Source organism: Cervus elaphus, chromosome 1 (assembly GCF_910594005.1).
Source record: "Cervus elaphus chromosome 1, mCerEla1.1, whole genome shotgun sequence".
Lineage (NCBI taxonomy): Eukaryota > Metazoa > Chordata > Mammalia > Artiodactyla > Cervidae > Cervus > Cervus elaphus.
Genome location: NC_057815.1, coordinates 31,861,085 through 31,876,258, shown reverse-complemented (window position 1 = coordinate 31,876,258; position 15,174 = coordinate 31,861,085). Strand labels below are relative to the sequence as shown.

General features: G+C 40.6%; 1 protein-coding gene across 2 annotated transcripts in view; it reads right to left on the bottom strand.

The window, feature by feature from the left end:
• CUL5 (cullin 5) overlaps positions 1 to 12,553 on the bottom strand; it is a 129,665-nt gene extending 117,112 nt beyond the window's left edge. The window contains exon 1 of one of the 2 annotated variants that reach the window (XM_043898309.1): positions 12,422 to 12,553. In XM_043898309.1, the coding sequence (XP_043754244.1) occupies positions 12,422 to 12,445 (24 nt within the window). In that variant the 5' untranslated portion in view covers positions 12,446 to 12,553. The remainder of the gene's footprint in view (positions 1 to 12,421) is intronic. The other variant, XM_043898318.1, reaches the window with a different exon arrangement.
• Between the last annotated feature and the right edge of the window lie 2,621 nt (positions 12,554 to 15,174).

Sequence of the window (15,174 nt, the reverse complement as noted above, 5' to 3'; positions counted from 1 at the left end):
TCCAACTCTCACATCCATACATGACTACTGGAAAAACCATAGTCTTGACTAGACAGACCTTGTTGACAAAAGTAATGTCTCTGCTTTTTAATATGCTGTCTAGGTTGGTCATAACTTTCCGTCCAAGAAGTAAGCACCTTTTAATTTCACGGCTGCAATCACCATCTGCACTGATTAAGGAGCCCAAAAAGATAAAGTCAGCCACTGTTTCCCCATCTATCTAAGATCTGTGGGAAAAAATATGAGTTCAGCCATTTTTACCCTCTATCATTTAACTTCAATATAGATCACTCCCATCACTGTGATCATTTTACTTTAAATATCTGATTGCTAATCATGTGTTGGATTCTGAATACTTACAAATATTAATTCATTTAATTTTTACAACTACCCTATGTGTTAGGTGACATTTAGAGGTGAGAAAACTATACACTGTAACCTGAGATTGGGTTAGATCACTTCCCTCAGGTTACAAGCACCAAGTGCAGAGCAAGGGGTCAAGTCCAAGCAGTTTAGTTCTGTCACATTCTTAAACACTCCCTGGATCCTTCCTGGAAGAGGACTGGTGGGACTTCTAAACTATGGGCCAGATTCAACCCTTAGCTTCATCTCATCAGGCTTATAAATTGAAGGGGGAAAAAATCTATGATTATAAAAATTCAGTGGCAATTATCTAGAAGTCACAAGGTGAAAGCATCAATACATAAAAGACGTATTTCTCTTTAAACCTGGTGGGGAAGTAGGACACTATTTTCCAAAAAGTTAATTTTTTTCCACTGAAATGAAAAATTTCACATTATGCTTCCCTTTAAAACTTTTACATTTCTTTTGACCCATAAATGGGGAGCCAAAAAAAAAAGAAAAAAAAGGCTTTTAGGTTTCTTTTAGAGGTAAAAAAAAATTTTTACACAAATTCTGATGCTACCTGTATTTTTAAAAACCCAAACAACTAATTTTAAGGAGGAAAAGATAACTACTAATGAAAGAGTTTGAACTTATTGGGGTTCTTTATCATTTATTATTACACTTAATTCATTCAACAAACATCTGAGTGCCTACTGTACATGAAGAATTATGCTAGTCACTGGGACACATAAATGAAAGGTTCTCAAGTGATTCACTTTCTAGTACAGTGTCTCTGACTTTAATGAATGGCTGGTGGGATCACTCATCACCGAAGAAATGGCAGGAGAATAACGCATTTGAGTTGGAAGGTTTGTTAAGTGGCAATGCATTCTGGATGTTGTCCAATAAAAGCAAATACTGAAGTTATAACTCTTCATATTCTTTTTTCCTGTGTTCTGCCTTCTTTATTTTACATAAGATAAAAGCTTATCTACTACTGAACTGCTTTTTACTTAAGATCTCTCCCTGAGGGCTGAGGGGGGAAAAAAATCAGTGTAAAGTTTCTCACAAACAATTAGAAGACAGAGAATAAAAACACTAAAACAAAGATGAAAAGAAAAACAGGTGAGCAAAGGTTCAGTTCCCTTTCCCAGCTCTAATCAGTACACAGAATCAGGATCTCTTAACACAGCATGTTGGCTGTCCAGACTCAAACTAAATACATTCAGCTTTACCTGAAAAACACTGCCTAGTAGAATAATCAGTTCTAAAACAGACTGACGATGAAGTTCCACAATCTCATATTTATAGCCCTGTTGGTTGTTTCAAACAAACAAGCATTAGAAAATAAATTACAGAAAAAATAAACTTTTGTAATGCCCTGGAGTGGGTGGAGGTGTTACAGGTCAGAAATGAAAGATGCTTTATAGATCTGTCTAGAATATATCATCGCTTTAAAACTCTGCACACCTCCTACTGAAATTCACAACTGCTTTTTCAAGCAATGAGTTTAACTACAATACCATGTTATTTAATCTCAACAAAGAGTAGATATGTAACTGCTTATGCACAAATATAAAATTTGTATCATGCTAAGAACCATCACCTCATGGGAAATAGATGGGGAGACAGTGGAAACAGTGTCAGACTTTATTTTTTTGGGCTCCAAAATCGGTGCAGATGGTGACTGCAGTCATGAAATTAAAAGACGCTTACTCCTTGGAAGGAAAGTTATGACCAACCTGGATAGCATATTAAAAAGCAGAGACATTACTTTGCCAACAAAGGTCCATCTGGTCAAGGCTATGGTTTTTCCAGTGGTCATGTATGGATATGAGTTGGACTGTGAAGAAAGCTGAGCACCGGGAGAAGGCGAGGGTGGGATGTTTCGAGAGAACAGCATCGAAACATGTATATTATCTAGGGTGAAAGAGATCACCAGCCCAGGTTGGATGCATGAGACAAGTGCTCAGGCCTGGTGCACTGGGAAGACCCAGAGGGATCAGGTGGAGAGGGAGGCGGGAGGGAGAATCGGGATGGGGAATACATGTAAATCCATGGCTGATTCATGTCAATGTATGACAAAAACCACTACAATATTGTAAAGTAATTAGCCTCCAACTAATAAAAATAAATGGAAAAAAAATAAATAAAATATCAAAGATTAAGAATTAAAAAGTGAAAAAAAAAAAGAAAGCTGAGCACCAAAAAATTGATGCTTTTGAACTGTGGGGTTGGAGAAGACTCTTGAAGAGTCCCTTGGACTGCAAGGAGATCCAACCAGTCCATCCTAAAGGAGATCAGTCCTGCATGTTCATTGGAAGGACTGATGCTGAAGCTGAAACTCCAATACTTTGGCCACCTCATGCGAAGAGTTGACTCATTTGAAAAGGCCCTGATGCTGGGAGGGATTGGGGGCAGGAGGAGAAGGGGACGACAGAGGATGAGATGGCTGGATGGCATTACCGACTTGATGGACATGAGTTTGAATAAACTCCGGGAGTTGGTGATGGACAGGGAGGCCTGGCGTGCTGTGATTCATGGGGTCGCAAAGAGTTCGACACGACTGAGCGCCTGAACTGAACTGAAGAAGTAGGAGTGCTTCAGTAAACAAGAAAAACAGAAAACCCCACTGGTTTGCAAAATGTTTTAAAAGTAAGAGTCATTTTTTAAAAAATTTAGTTGGCTATGCCAGGTTTTTAGTTGCGGCACACAGGATCTTCCATCTTTGTTGTGGTGTTCAGGTTCCTTAGTTGTGGCATGCGAAGTCTTAGCTGCAGCATATGGGATTTAGTTCCCTAACCAGGGACTGAATTCAAGCCCCCTGTACTGGGAGCACAGTCTTAATCACTGGATCACCAGCAAAGTCCCAACAGAGTCATTTTTAAATTACTCACTTACTTTCCAATAAAATAATACAAACACTGACCTATCAGTTTGCCCTGAAAATGTACAAAAATTCCTATACAACATATAAAACAAAACATACATACCCCCACCAAATTGTGCAAACAATTTTACAACAGTATTTTATAATGATGTCAAGTGTTGCATATTTAGAAGGAAACAAAGAATGTAATTATTATTGCTATAGGTCTTCTTGCTACATCTTCATGGATGACAAAAATATAAGAAAAGTTAAGGAGAAGCTGTAAGCAAGTCAAGAAATTATAACATTCACACAACTGATAGCAATTATTTTTTGTCACCCGTATTCTTTCACGCCTGTAACATTTTTACCACAATACAAGGAGCTTAGTTGTTTAATATTTTTATTTGTTCCCTCTGTGAAGTTCCTAGTTTAGAATTCCTTGGTGGTCCAGTGGTTAGGACTCGCTGCTTCCACTGTAAAAGGCAATGGATTCGATCCCAGGTCAGGGAACTAAGATCCTGCATGCCACGCAGTGTGGCAAAAAAACAAGTTCCTAGTTTATTGAATGTGGATTATATCCAATGATGGCATTCTAATAACTTTCAAAAGGAAACAAATCTGTATATTTTAGGGCTTTTATGTAAATTATGAGGCTAGCTATTTGAATGTGTGAGTTCCCATAACGTCTATAAGCCACTATTGCTCTCAGTTATGTGATTTGAAACCACATTTGCAATCCCCATTAACCAAAAGAACCACAAAACTACAGTACATATTTGCATACTGGCAATTCTCACTATGTTCCAGCCACACCACCCTTTTAAAGGCGTTATTCAAATATGCCAAGCTCACCACCGCACCTCAGACCTTTCCTAGAAAGCAGATCATTCAGGTTTCAAGGTCAGTGTCACCTCAGAGAGGCCTTCTCAAGCCAACCTAAGGAAAATGCCCTTCCCTTTTCCTTTCTGCAAATCCAGAGCCAAGATCTAAAGGCAGTGAAACAGCTACTTTGATTGGCCATGAGAATGAAATTTTAATTCAGACTAAACAGTACTTTTTTTTTTGGTCACAATACTCGTCTTATGGGATCTTAGTTCTCTGACCAGGTGTCAAACCCAGGGTCCCCTCCCAGTGGAAGCACAGGGTTCTAACCACTGGACCACCAGGGAATTCCCTAAACAGTACTTGGGGAAAAAAAACCCAGAAAGCTCTGGGATCTGGCTGAAATGTCATCAAATAGCAGGGAAGGACAATTCAATATTATGTAACTGAAAGCTATATTTATGGGAAAAACGACTTTCTGTTGTAAATAAGGAAGCAAAATAGTGGCACCATCTTCTGAGCACTCTTGATTACACTGTTTTTATCACAGACCTCATTACTATAGAAACTACCCAATATGTTACTTATTCCTTTAGTGTCAGTATTTACACATTAGAAATATAAGCTCCAAAGAACTAGGGACCTTGTCTATCATATTCACTACTGTATTACTGACACTTAAAATAAATTCCAACAGAGAGGGGATACTAATGTATTTGTGGAATGAACAAGCCCAGTTATACAGATCAAATATCCTTGATATTACCTTTATGTACTCCAAGTATAATGATCTATATTTTAACCTGAGCTGTAACTTGTTTCTTTACAGAGCCTATTAGGCACCAGTCACAACCGCAACTGGGCATTGCTTTTGCTTTGGCTCTGTCCTTTCATTCTTTCTGGAATTATTTCTCCACTCTTCTCCAGTAGCATATTGGGCACCTATTGACCTGGGGAGTTCATTTTTCAGTGTTATATCTTTTTGCCTTTTCATACCGTTCATGGGGTTTTCAAGGCAAGAGTACTGAAGTGGTTTGCCATTCCCTTCTCCAGTGGACAACGTTTTGTCAGAACTCTGACTACGCCAAAACCTTTGTGTAGAACACACAAACTGTGGAAAATTCTTAAAGAGATGGGAATACCAGACCACCTTACCCACCTCCTGAGAAATCTGTATGCAGGTCAAGAAGCAAGTTAGAACCAGACAGGGAACAATGGATTGGTTCCAAGCTGCGAACGGAATTTGGACAAGGAATACACAACAAAGCTGTATATCATCGCTCTGCTTATTTAATTTATATGCAGAGTACATCATGAGAAATGCCAGCCTGGATGAAGCACAAGCTGGAATCAAGATTGCTGGGAGAAATATAAATAACCTCAGATATGCAGATGACACCACCCTTATGGAAGAAAGTGAAGAGTAGATAAAGAGCCTCTTGATGAAAGTGAAAGAGAAGAGTGAAAAAAGCTGGCTTAAAACTCAACATTCAGAAAACTAAGATCATGGCATCCAGTCCCATCACTTCATGGCAAATAGATGGGGAAATGATTGAAACAGGGACAGATTTTATCTTCTTGGGCTCCAAAATCACTGCAGATGGTGACTGCAGCCATGAAATTAAAAGATGCTTGCTCCTTGGAAGAAAAGTTATGACCAAACTAGACGCATATTAAAAAGCAGAGACAGAACTGATTCATTGGAAAAGACCCTGATGCTGGGAAAAACTGAAGACAGGAGAAGAAGGGGACGACAGAGGATGAGATGGTTTGAATGTCACCACTAACTCAATGGACATGAGTCTGAGCAAACTCCCAGAGGTGGGGATGGACAAGGAAGCCTGGAGTGCTACAGGCTACGGGGTCGCAAAGAGTCAGACAAGAACTGAAGTGAACAGAACTGATTAGGCACCAACTTACTGTATACACTACACCAAGGCAGGAGCCGTGACTTTCTATAATATAACTAGGTTCACCAGGACCCTTGCGAAATACCTAATAAGAAACACCTGTCTTTGTCTCTCTTTTCCATTTTTCTCTGTCCACCAGCTGGATGCCTGGTGTCCTCTTGAAATCTCATTGCAATGTAAAATTCCTCTCTTCTAATCCATTGATAAATGATGGATCTCTCACAGTTTATCTTAAACTGTCATTTCCCGTGAGTAGCTTTAAGTAATATATCACCTCCAGATTACGGTAACTGCTCACTCACTTATTTTCACAAAACATGATAGATTTTCACACTTATATTTATCAGTTTTATAGTAAGTATCACATATAATAAGTATATGATTTAGTCCTCTATTCCCACTCCCACCCCTACCCATGGCCAATATATGCACCCTTGAACTGGTTTTCTCCCTCAGCTGTGAGTGTCAAATGTAACCAGGTCTCTAGGTCAGGCCACTGGAGTGAAGGACGTGGCCCTAAGGATCACATTCCCCTTAGATGCTCATTCAAAAGGGCAATTTCCATCAACCCAATGAAAAGTGAGGTTCTAAATGAGGCTCTCATTTATGTTTAAATAGACATTAAAAAGAATTCCAGTTGTGTATCTTAATCACATTCACTGACATTATTCAAATCTGGGTATCACACTCATATTCTTTGCCAAGCATGTTCTACCAAAGTTTCCCCTAATCATCACCAACAAAAAGTCTACCCTTCTTCAAAATCCAGCTCCAATGCTTTCTAAATAAAACTTTCCTTGATCATCACACCAGAAGTGATCTCCTCTGTCTATGAGAGACTGATCGAACACATGGTAACACTTCTAAAGTTCTTGCCTTAAAACCTTTAATATCTGGTCAATTCCCTAAGAGCATGGACACTGTTTTCCATTTTCTTTATATCCTGGCACCTTGCACATGAGTCTATAAAATTATTTTAATAAAAATTAATTCTATACACACTTTGAACCACTCTTTTGTATTTCCATTTTCTTTCCTCTCAAAGAGTAAAAAGGTTTCCACTGAAAAAAGTAGTGCTTCACATTTCACTTGTAAGCTTGGACTGTCCTGTGGGTTGGTTTTACACTTCTACTCCCTTCTCTCCCCCTCTCTCCAGATCTAATTAGAAGGAAATAAAGTCAGAAATTCCTCCCTTTAACCAACCAACGCTCATTTACTGAGCATCTACAATGCATGGATACTGCACTGGACTTCTCTTTTCAGTCAACTGTAACTCATTTATGGAGCACCTTCCATGATTAAGTTGGCTTAGAGCTTAACATTCAGAAAACTAAGATCATGGCATCCGGTCCCATCACTTCATGGCAAATAGATGAGGAAACAGTGGAAATAGTGGCAAACTTTATTTTTCTGGGCTCCAAAATCACTGCAGATGGTGACTACAGCCATGAAATAAAAAAGAAGCTTATTCCTTGGAAGGAAAGTTATGACCAACCTAGACAGCATGTTAAAAAACAGAGACATTACTTTGCCAACAAAGGTCTGTCTAGTCAAGACTGGTTTTTCCAGCAGTCGTATATGTATGTGAGAGTTGGACTATAAGGAAAGCTGAGCGCCGAAGAATTGATGTTTTTGAACTATGGTGTTGGAGAAGACTCTTCAGAGTCCCTTGGACTGCAAGGAGATCCAACTAGTCCATCCTAAAGGAAATCAGTCCTGACTATTCATTGGAAGGACTGATGCTGAAGCTGAAACTCCAATACTTTGGCCACCTGATGCAAAGAGCTGACTCATTTGAAAAGACCTTGATGCTGGGAAAGATTGAAGGCAGGAGGAGAAGGGGACAACAGAGGATGAGATGGTTGGATGGCATCACCGACTCAATGGACATGAGTTTGAGGAAACTCCAGAAATTGGTGATGGACAGGGAGGCCTGGTATGCTGCAGTCCATGGAGTTGCAAAGAGTCAGACACAACTGAGCAACTGAACTGAACCATGAATAATCACCACACTAAATGGTTAAAGCATCAACAAATTATAAAGTCCCTAAACTAGTAGTGCTTACAATCCAGAAAGGGAGTTAAGATATGCAAAGAGATCCTGTAACTAACATAAAAGGCAACATGTAAGTGCTCGAAGATACTGATGCAGTGCTATGCAGAGTAGGCAACAACTAATTCCAAATGAGAGCTCTCAGAAAAAAAGGAGGTATCTGGGCTGAGTCTTGATGACTTAAATAGGATTTTAACAGGTTGTTGGGTGGGGGGTGGCGGTGGGCAGATATTCCTAACACAAGAAACAGCAAACATAAAGAGTCTTGAAGACTGGCACAATAATAAACCAAAAAGTAAGCAGCAAGGAGGGAGGGAAAGAATGTATGTGTATGCACCTGCAAGTGCATGCACATGTGGGAGGAAGGTGGAGAGAGGGGAAGGAGGAGGAGAGAGATATTAGGGAGAAGACCTCACTAGAAAGATCTCAAAGAATTTGAACTATCAAAGGTATATAAGCAAGAAACTGATACAGTCAGCACTGTGTTTTGGTCTAGCTCTCAGATCAGAGTTAAGAGATAAAAATAGTGAAATCATGGGAGTTTTGACTTCGGGGGGGGGGGGGGTGGGCCCAGGGAGGAAGGTACAAAAATAGAGAAATGATGAAGATTAAACCCTGAGAAATAATTATATTGGGAAAGGAGAGAAGGGAGGTTGGTGAAAAACACAAGAGAGTCGAGGATAAAGAAGACTAAAACAAAATAACAGGGGACCAGCTGCTAAGTCCTGGTGGGAAAATGAAACCTGAATAAGAACAAGCGGAAGGACGCAATGGAGCAGGTGCCCTGGAAAGAGGAGAACACAGGGGAAACTAGAAAACGCTGTGATACTGACCAAGGAAAGTAAGGGCATTCAAATAGCTAGATAATGTGCTAAGAATTGAACAGGGTTAACAAAAAACATTTGAATGGCTATCTGGAGTAAGATGCATGATGCATGCTCAGTCGCTTCAGTCAGTGTCTGACTCTTTGTGACCCCATGGACTGTAGCCCGCCAGGCTCTTCCATTCATGGGATTGTTCAGGAAAGTATACTGGAATGGGTTGCCATTTCCTCCTCCAGAGGATCTTCCCAACGCAGGGGTTGAACGCAAGGCACTTGTGTCTTCTGCATTGGCAGGCGGATTCTTTACCATTGAGCCACCTGGCAAGCCCACAAGCAACTGGTAATTGCATATGTCAAAATATACAACACATATTGTATACATATACATATAAAATATACAAAATCTTTGTATATCCAAAAGAGTTTTAAAATCCAGCAAAGGTCTACTTGCTTTAGTGAATACATTATTAATACAATCAAATTCCAACATGAAAAAAGTAGGTGGTTTCTATTGCATTAGGTTCTTACTTTTAAGTTTCATAACAAAGTTCTGAATCATGTTATCTTTCATAACAAATAAGCTATCCCTCCAAACTCTTCACCCACAAATTCAATAAACTTAACTTCTTACTGGTACACAGGAAGAGGGCATTATTTTTCAGCAGAACACTAAAGGCCTCCCTTCAGGGTTGATGACATTACTCATCATTCTTCAGATACACCTGCTTACCTGATAGTCAAATTCTAACTGTATTCTCTTCTAGGCCACACTTCTCAATTTTGACCATAAGACATGGTAATTCTGTCAAATGCGCTCTGATGAAATCTAATTGCACCATGTCCAAGGCATCTGTCTAGTGAACCAGCCTATTAAACCTGTCAAAAAAGGAAATGAGGCTAACGTGGCCATTCCCTAGCCAGATCTATCACTATCAAGGTATTACCAGACCTGAATTTATTGATTGATCTACTTATATTTTAATTGAAGTACAGTTTACTTACAATGCTGTGTTAATTTCTGCTGTACAGCAAAGTGACTCAGTTATACATACATACAATCTTTTCAATGTTCTTTTCCACTGTGGTTTAGCACAGCATATTAAATATAGTTCCCTGTGCCATACAGTAAGTAGCACCTTGTTGTTCATCTGTTCTATTTTCTATATATACAGTAGTTTGCATCTGCTCATCCCAAACTCCCAGTCCATCCCTTCCCTTCAACCTCCTCCAGACTTTAATTCAGATGACCCTATGAATTCTGGTAAGGGTCTCCCTGCCATTTCTCCAAGACAAACTTCCTACTTTTTCATTAACTACTTCTAAAGGCATAAATATAAGACAATCCCCGCCCCGTCCCCCCCCCCCACACACACACTTCAATGAGGAGAGAAAAAAAGGAAAAAAAGTTTTCTGACCAATGTGAATAAGGAAACTTTTGGTGATACAGATAAAAGAATCAAATGTCTACTTATAATATCCATTTTGTTAGTTGTATTTAAAATCATACTACATAAAACATTGAGAAATTCTTTTTCCCCCTTTTCAAAATTTCACTAAATAATTTTATTGACAATTTTCCAGTGTATCTGTCATCTTTTCATATTCACTAGAGACTGTGACTTTTACCAGTTTTGTCAAACATTATCACTTTTCTTTTATTTGTAAAAGTTATTTGAGTTACAGAAATGCTCAAATTACGATCTTTTTAACCCAAGTCTTAAACACCCATTTCTATCCATTCAGGTATCTTTTTCATTTTATAGGTGGGTGTGTGCTATACATATAGATTCATAATCTCTACAAGGTAACGACTTATGAGTATTGAATGAAGGAGCTTCAGACTTATATCTCCTTCAAACAATGCTTTGTAAGGCTTTGTATGGAGTAGAATAAAGTGACTCACTCTTTTCTGAGACACAAATCTGGGAGGAAAAAAGACTTTGCTTTATATCCACGTTATCAAGTAGTCAAAAACTCACAATTACTTCTTAAACACATTTCAATTAATAACATACACTATTGGTTATGTAAATGCACGGATACACCTAACAGGAGTCTTTGCAAGTTGAAGTTTTTTTCTGAATTAATATATTAGAACTTTGCTATACTGCTATAAAAGAATTACTCAACTTCCATGAACTTGTTTTCTTAGAGAAACATCAGTAGTAACTGTAGTAATTAATGTGTATTGCATACCAGTTACGATCCAGTCGCTGTTTTAAGATTATATATATACCAACTCAATCTTCACAAAGCTCCTATGAAACAAGTGCTATTGATGGTTTCATTATATTGATGAGGAAACTCAGTAACGGAGAGATTTAGAAACTTGCCCAAAGTCATGGAGCAGAAAACCTAAGTAGCAGAAATTCGGTCTAGTTCTGGGTCCCTCCCTCTTTTAAAAAGAAGACGCGGAGTTGCGGGTTGGGGGGGGGGTGGGGGTAGGTATATGTGTGTGTTAGTTGCTCAGTCGTGTCACTCTGCGACCCCGTGGACTGTAGCCCACCAGGGTCCTCTATCCATGGAATTCTCCAGGCAAGGACACTGGAGTGGGTTGCCATTCCCTTCTCTAAAAGACGACATTCTGCCTCTAAAATTAGTAAAATTAGAGGGACTAATACAGTTAGTATTAGTAGTCTAAAGAAGACAAGAGGTTACAGCTAAGTTTTAACATATTTTCTATTCTCTATCAACACTGTCTGAAGGCTTAATTGACAGGGTTTTTGAGGGAGAAGTAGTTCATCCACTACCCCCATTTCAGTAATACTTTTAAGGTATAAAGTATTGCCTACTACAAACATACCATAGAAGAAACTAGTGCATGTCTTCCTCCTTCTCCTCTAAACTTTGTAACTCATGGTAGAGAATCTGCCTCTCTGGGCCTAGATCCCCCTTGCTATCCCAAATACATAAAACTAATTTTAACGGTTTTCTTTGATAAGGCAACTTTCCTAAGCCCTAAAACAACAGCAGTGCTTCCACTGCCGTCATCTGGTTGTGTGCTGTAATGGGGTTGAGGAACAGTTTCCTAAGTTAAAAAAGGGTAAAAATACGAACTCAAGAAAGGAAGAACAGAAGGGAAGGTGTAGTATGCAGTTAAGGGAGGGAGTGGGGCGGCAGGCGCTGCCGTCTGACATGGAATTCTGCGCAGACAGAAGAGAAACTGAGGTGGGGGTCCGGTCGCCAAAACCTGTTAGCAACATTTTCTGGGATTTTCTGTCTCTGCGTCTCAAGACTCGCGCTTCAGAAGAATCTGAGACCCTAAGGACACTAACTGACCGATCCGTCAGGACGCGGGACAACCTTTCTTCTGGGGTCCCGGATCAGCGCTGGCCCTTTGAGACCACTGTCCGCCGTCAGCCCTCGGCCGGGCCTTTCACACACCGGGCAACCGGCAGGAGGGACAACCAGGGCCTCTCGACCCCAAGGCCGGAGAACCGCATTCCGCTCCTCGGCGGCTGCCTCCCCGGCTTCTCTTTCGGTAGACAACCCCTGAACACACCCCCATTTCGCCGCTAAACCAGAACCGAGCCATTCCCCAAGAGCTGAACCCACCGCTCGCGGAGTAGAAGTCCAAGCCGGACCAAGGGTCTTACCTTTAACAGATTAGACGTCGCCATGTTCCTTCAACTTAGACTCTCGCGAGACCGCGCGAGATTTCGTGGCGCTCGGTGCCAGGCCACACTACTGCAGGCCCGAGTTTCCCACCTGGGCCGAGGGGCCCCCGGGCCCGCACTGTGGATGTGGTGGGCGCCGGCGTGCACACAGCGCTGACCTCGTCCCTCACTCCCGGAGCTTCCTTGCTCTTCCCTCCCTACATGGTCACCGGGGCCTCTCCTTACGAGAGAGCTCATGCAAACACTCAGGGAGACGGCAGCGGCGAAAGGTGAGAGGGAACAGGAGCCGACCTGAAATCGGAAGAGGAAGCATCGGCTCCACGAGCCTCCCCACTCCTTCAGATGAGCCCCTGTGGTGGCACCCGCAGAGACCACTGGCAACGAATTTAGCTCGGTTTGGGACCGGCCGCTCTGGTTCGGCGGCCGCGTCACGTGACGCGGCGGGCGGGGCCGCGCTCGGGAGCGAGCGTGGGAGCCTGAAAGCTTCGTGGGCCGAGATCCCGCCGCGAGGGCGGGGGCACGCCCTCTGCTGGCAGGAGTATATGTCTTCCTCCCTCCGCTGCCGTGTGCTGGGGGGAGGTTACGGAAAAGACATTATCTGGAATGAAATGCTTGTAATAGCTGTCTTCAAGACCTGGTGCATTAAGGGACCCAAGAAATATTTGTTTGCATGAATCAATGAATCCATGCACGAACGTGTTAACTATTAATATTTCTACTCAAGAGGGCCTGGCACTGAAATAACCTCTAAGAGCTTGATCAGGTATAACAGAACATCCTATACCCTAAGACCCCTAAGCTTTATCCCTTCAGACCTCAAACCACTGGCCAAATAAAGGGAATATAATTTATATGTAGAACCTGCAATATACCTAGTATTGTATTCTACACGTTTCCGAACTGTTCATTCATACATAATATGTGAGAAGTTAGAGCTATAGAGTAAAATAAAGCAGAGAAGAGGGATGCAGTTTGCGGTTTTAAACAGAGGGATCCAAGTAGGTCTCACTGAGAAGATGGCATTTGAGCAAAAAGACTTGAAAGCGGTGAGGGAGAATGCCAGGACATATTTGGGAGGAGTGCATTCCCTATAGGGGGGAGCACAGGTGGCAAGTTGCCCAGAGTTTCAGAGGGACAGTTAGAAGGTTAGTGTGTTTAGAGCGGAGAGAGAGTAAGAAGAACAGAAGGCCTTATAGGGCCTTGTAGACCACAGCCAAGACTGGCTCTTATTCTCAGTGAGATGGGCAGTCATTGCAGGTTTTTGAACAGAGGAGTGGTATGATCAGACTCCCGTTTAAACGTGATTAGTGGGTTGTCTTCAACCCTAGTCCAACTCTACTGCTTTATTTGCAAAGTGTAAGTTGATTAATTTATAACTATGTACCATTAAAAAGTTAGGCAACATACTGTAATAGAGCAGTTGAATAAAGAATTCATTATTAAGTAGTTAAGTATCTAATGCCTGTTCAAGTGTCTTGTTATGTACTAAGCACTGGAAATCTAGGATTAAAGGAGACAGATAAGACCTCTGTCCTCTTGGAGCTTATAGTCTAATAAGGGAGCTAGATATTAAGCATAGTTACATGAATCAAATGTTGCTGAAATGGAGTTGTGATAAATACCACAAGGGTAAAATACAATGTGTTGTTCCTAGCATGTTGTTTGGAAGGGACTACTATCCTGTACTATTCCTACAATCACACTCTGAATCTTATGACTACTTCTGAATTTTCAGTTTCATATATCCCACTGTCTAACAAGACATTCCTTTCTCCAAACTTGCTTGCTCTGGAATCCCCACTGCTACAGTCTGACCTCAAATGAGTTCTTCATTCCATTGACCCCGCTACTTCCTTGGTCTCTATCATTCCCTCCTTTTTCACTTTCTTTCTCACCCAATTTAGCTTCTGTAAACCATCATTATTAAAATATTTAAATATTTTATTTATTTAAATATAGAGAACACAATCACATAACATAAAATTCAGAAGGTGCTAAAAGGATTACAGTTAAAAGTAAGCCTCCTTCCCTTTCCTAGCGTAATGTTCTATATTGTGGTAGGTATTTGGTTTACTCAGGTGTATTGTTATTGTGTTGTTGTTTAAGAAATAAGCCATGTTTGACTCTTTGTGACCCCATGGTCTGTAGCCTATTAGGCTCCTCTGTCCATGGGATTTCCCAGGCAAGAATACTGGAGTGGATTGCCACTTTCTCCTCCAGGGGATCTTCCCAACCCAGGAATCAAACCCATGTTTCCTGCTTGGCAGGCAGATTTTTACCACTGTTTATTTGTCAAAACCCAGTCAGTGTACCATTAAAATTTTTGCATCTCATTCAAAAGAAAAAGCAGAAACAGCATTTGAGTTTAGTTAATGATATTCAGGCTGAAGAATTTAGGGATAACTGAAGTTATGTTTACCATTTGCTTTGAAATGTATCAAAAAATAAGATGGATTGATGGTTGCATAGAAAAGTTGACAAAGCAATTATAGTAAAAAATGTTAATGGCAGAATCTGAGATGGATTAACTAGTGTTCTCTATGTAAAATCTTTCAGTTTGTCTATATGTTTAACATTTTTCATAATTAAATGTTGTGGGACATTTTTTTAATAGACCTCCTTTCCTCCACAGTCCCTCAGGCAACCGTTGTCCCTTACTCAGAAATAACAATTATAAATTTCTTGTGAATCCCTAGGACATTTGCTGCATATATAAACATTCATACCAATTA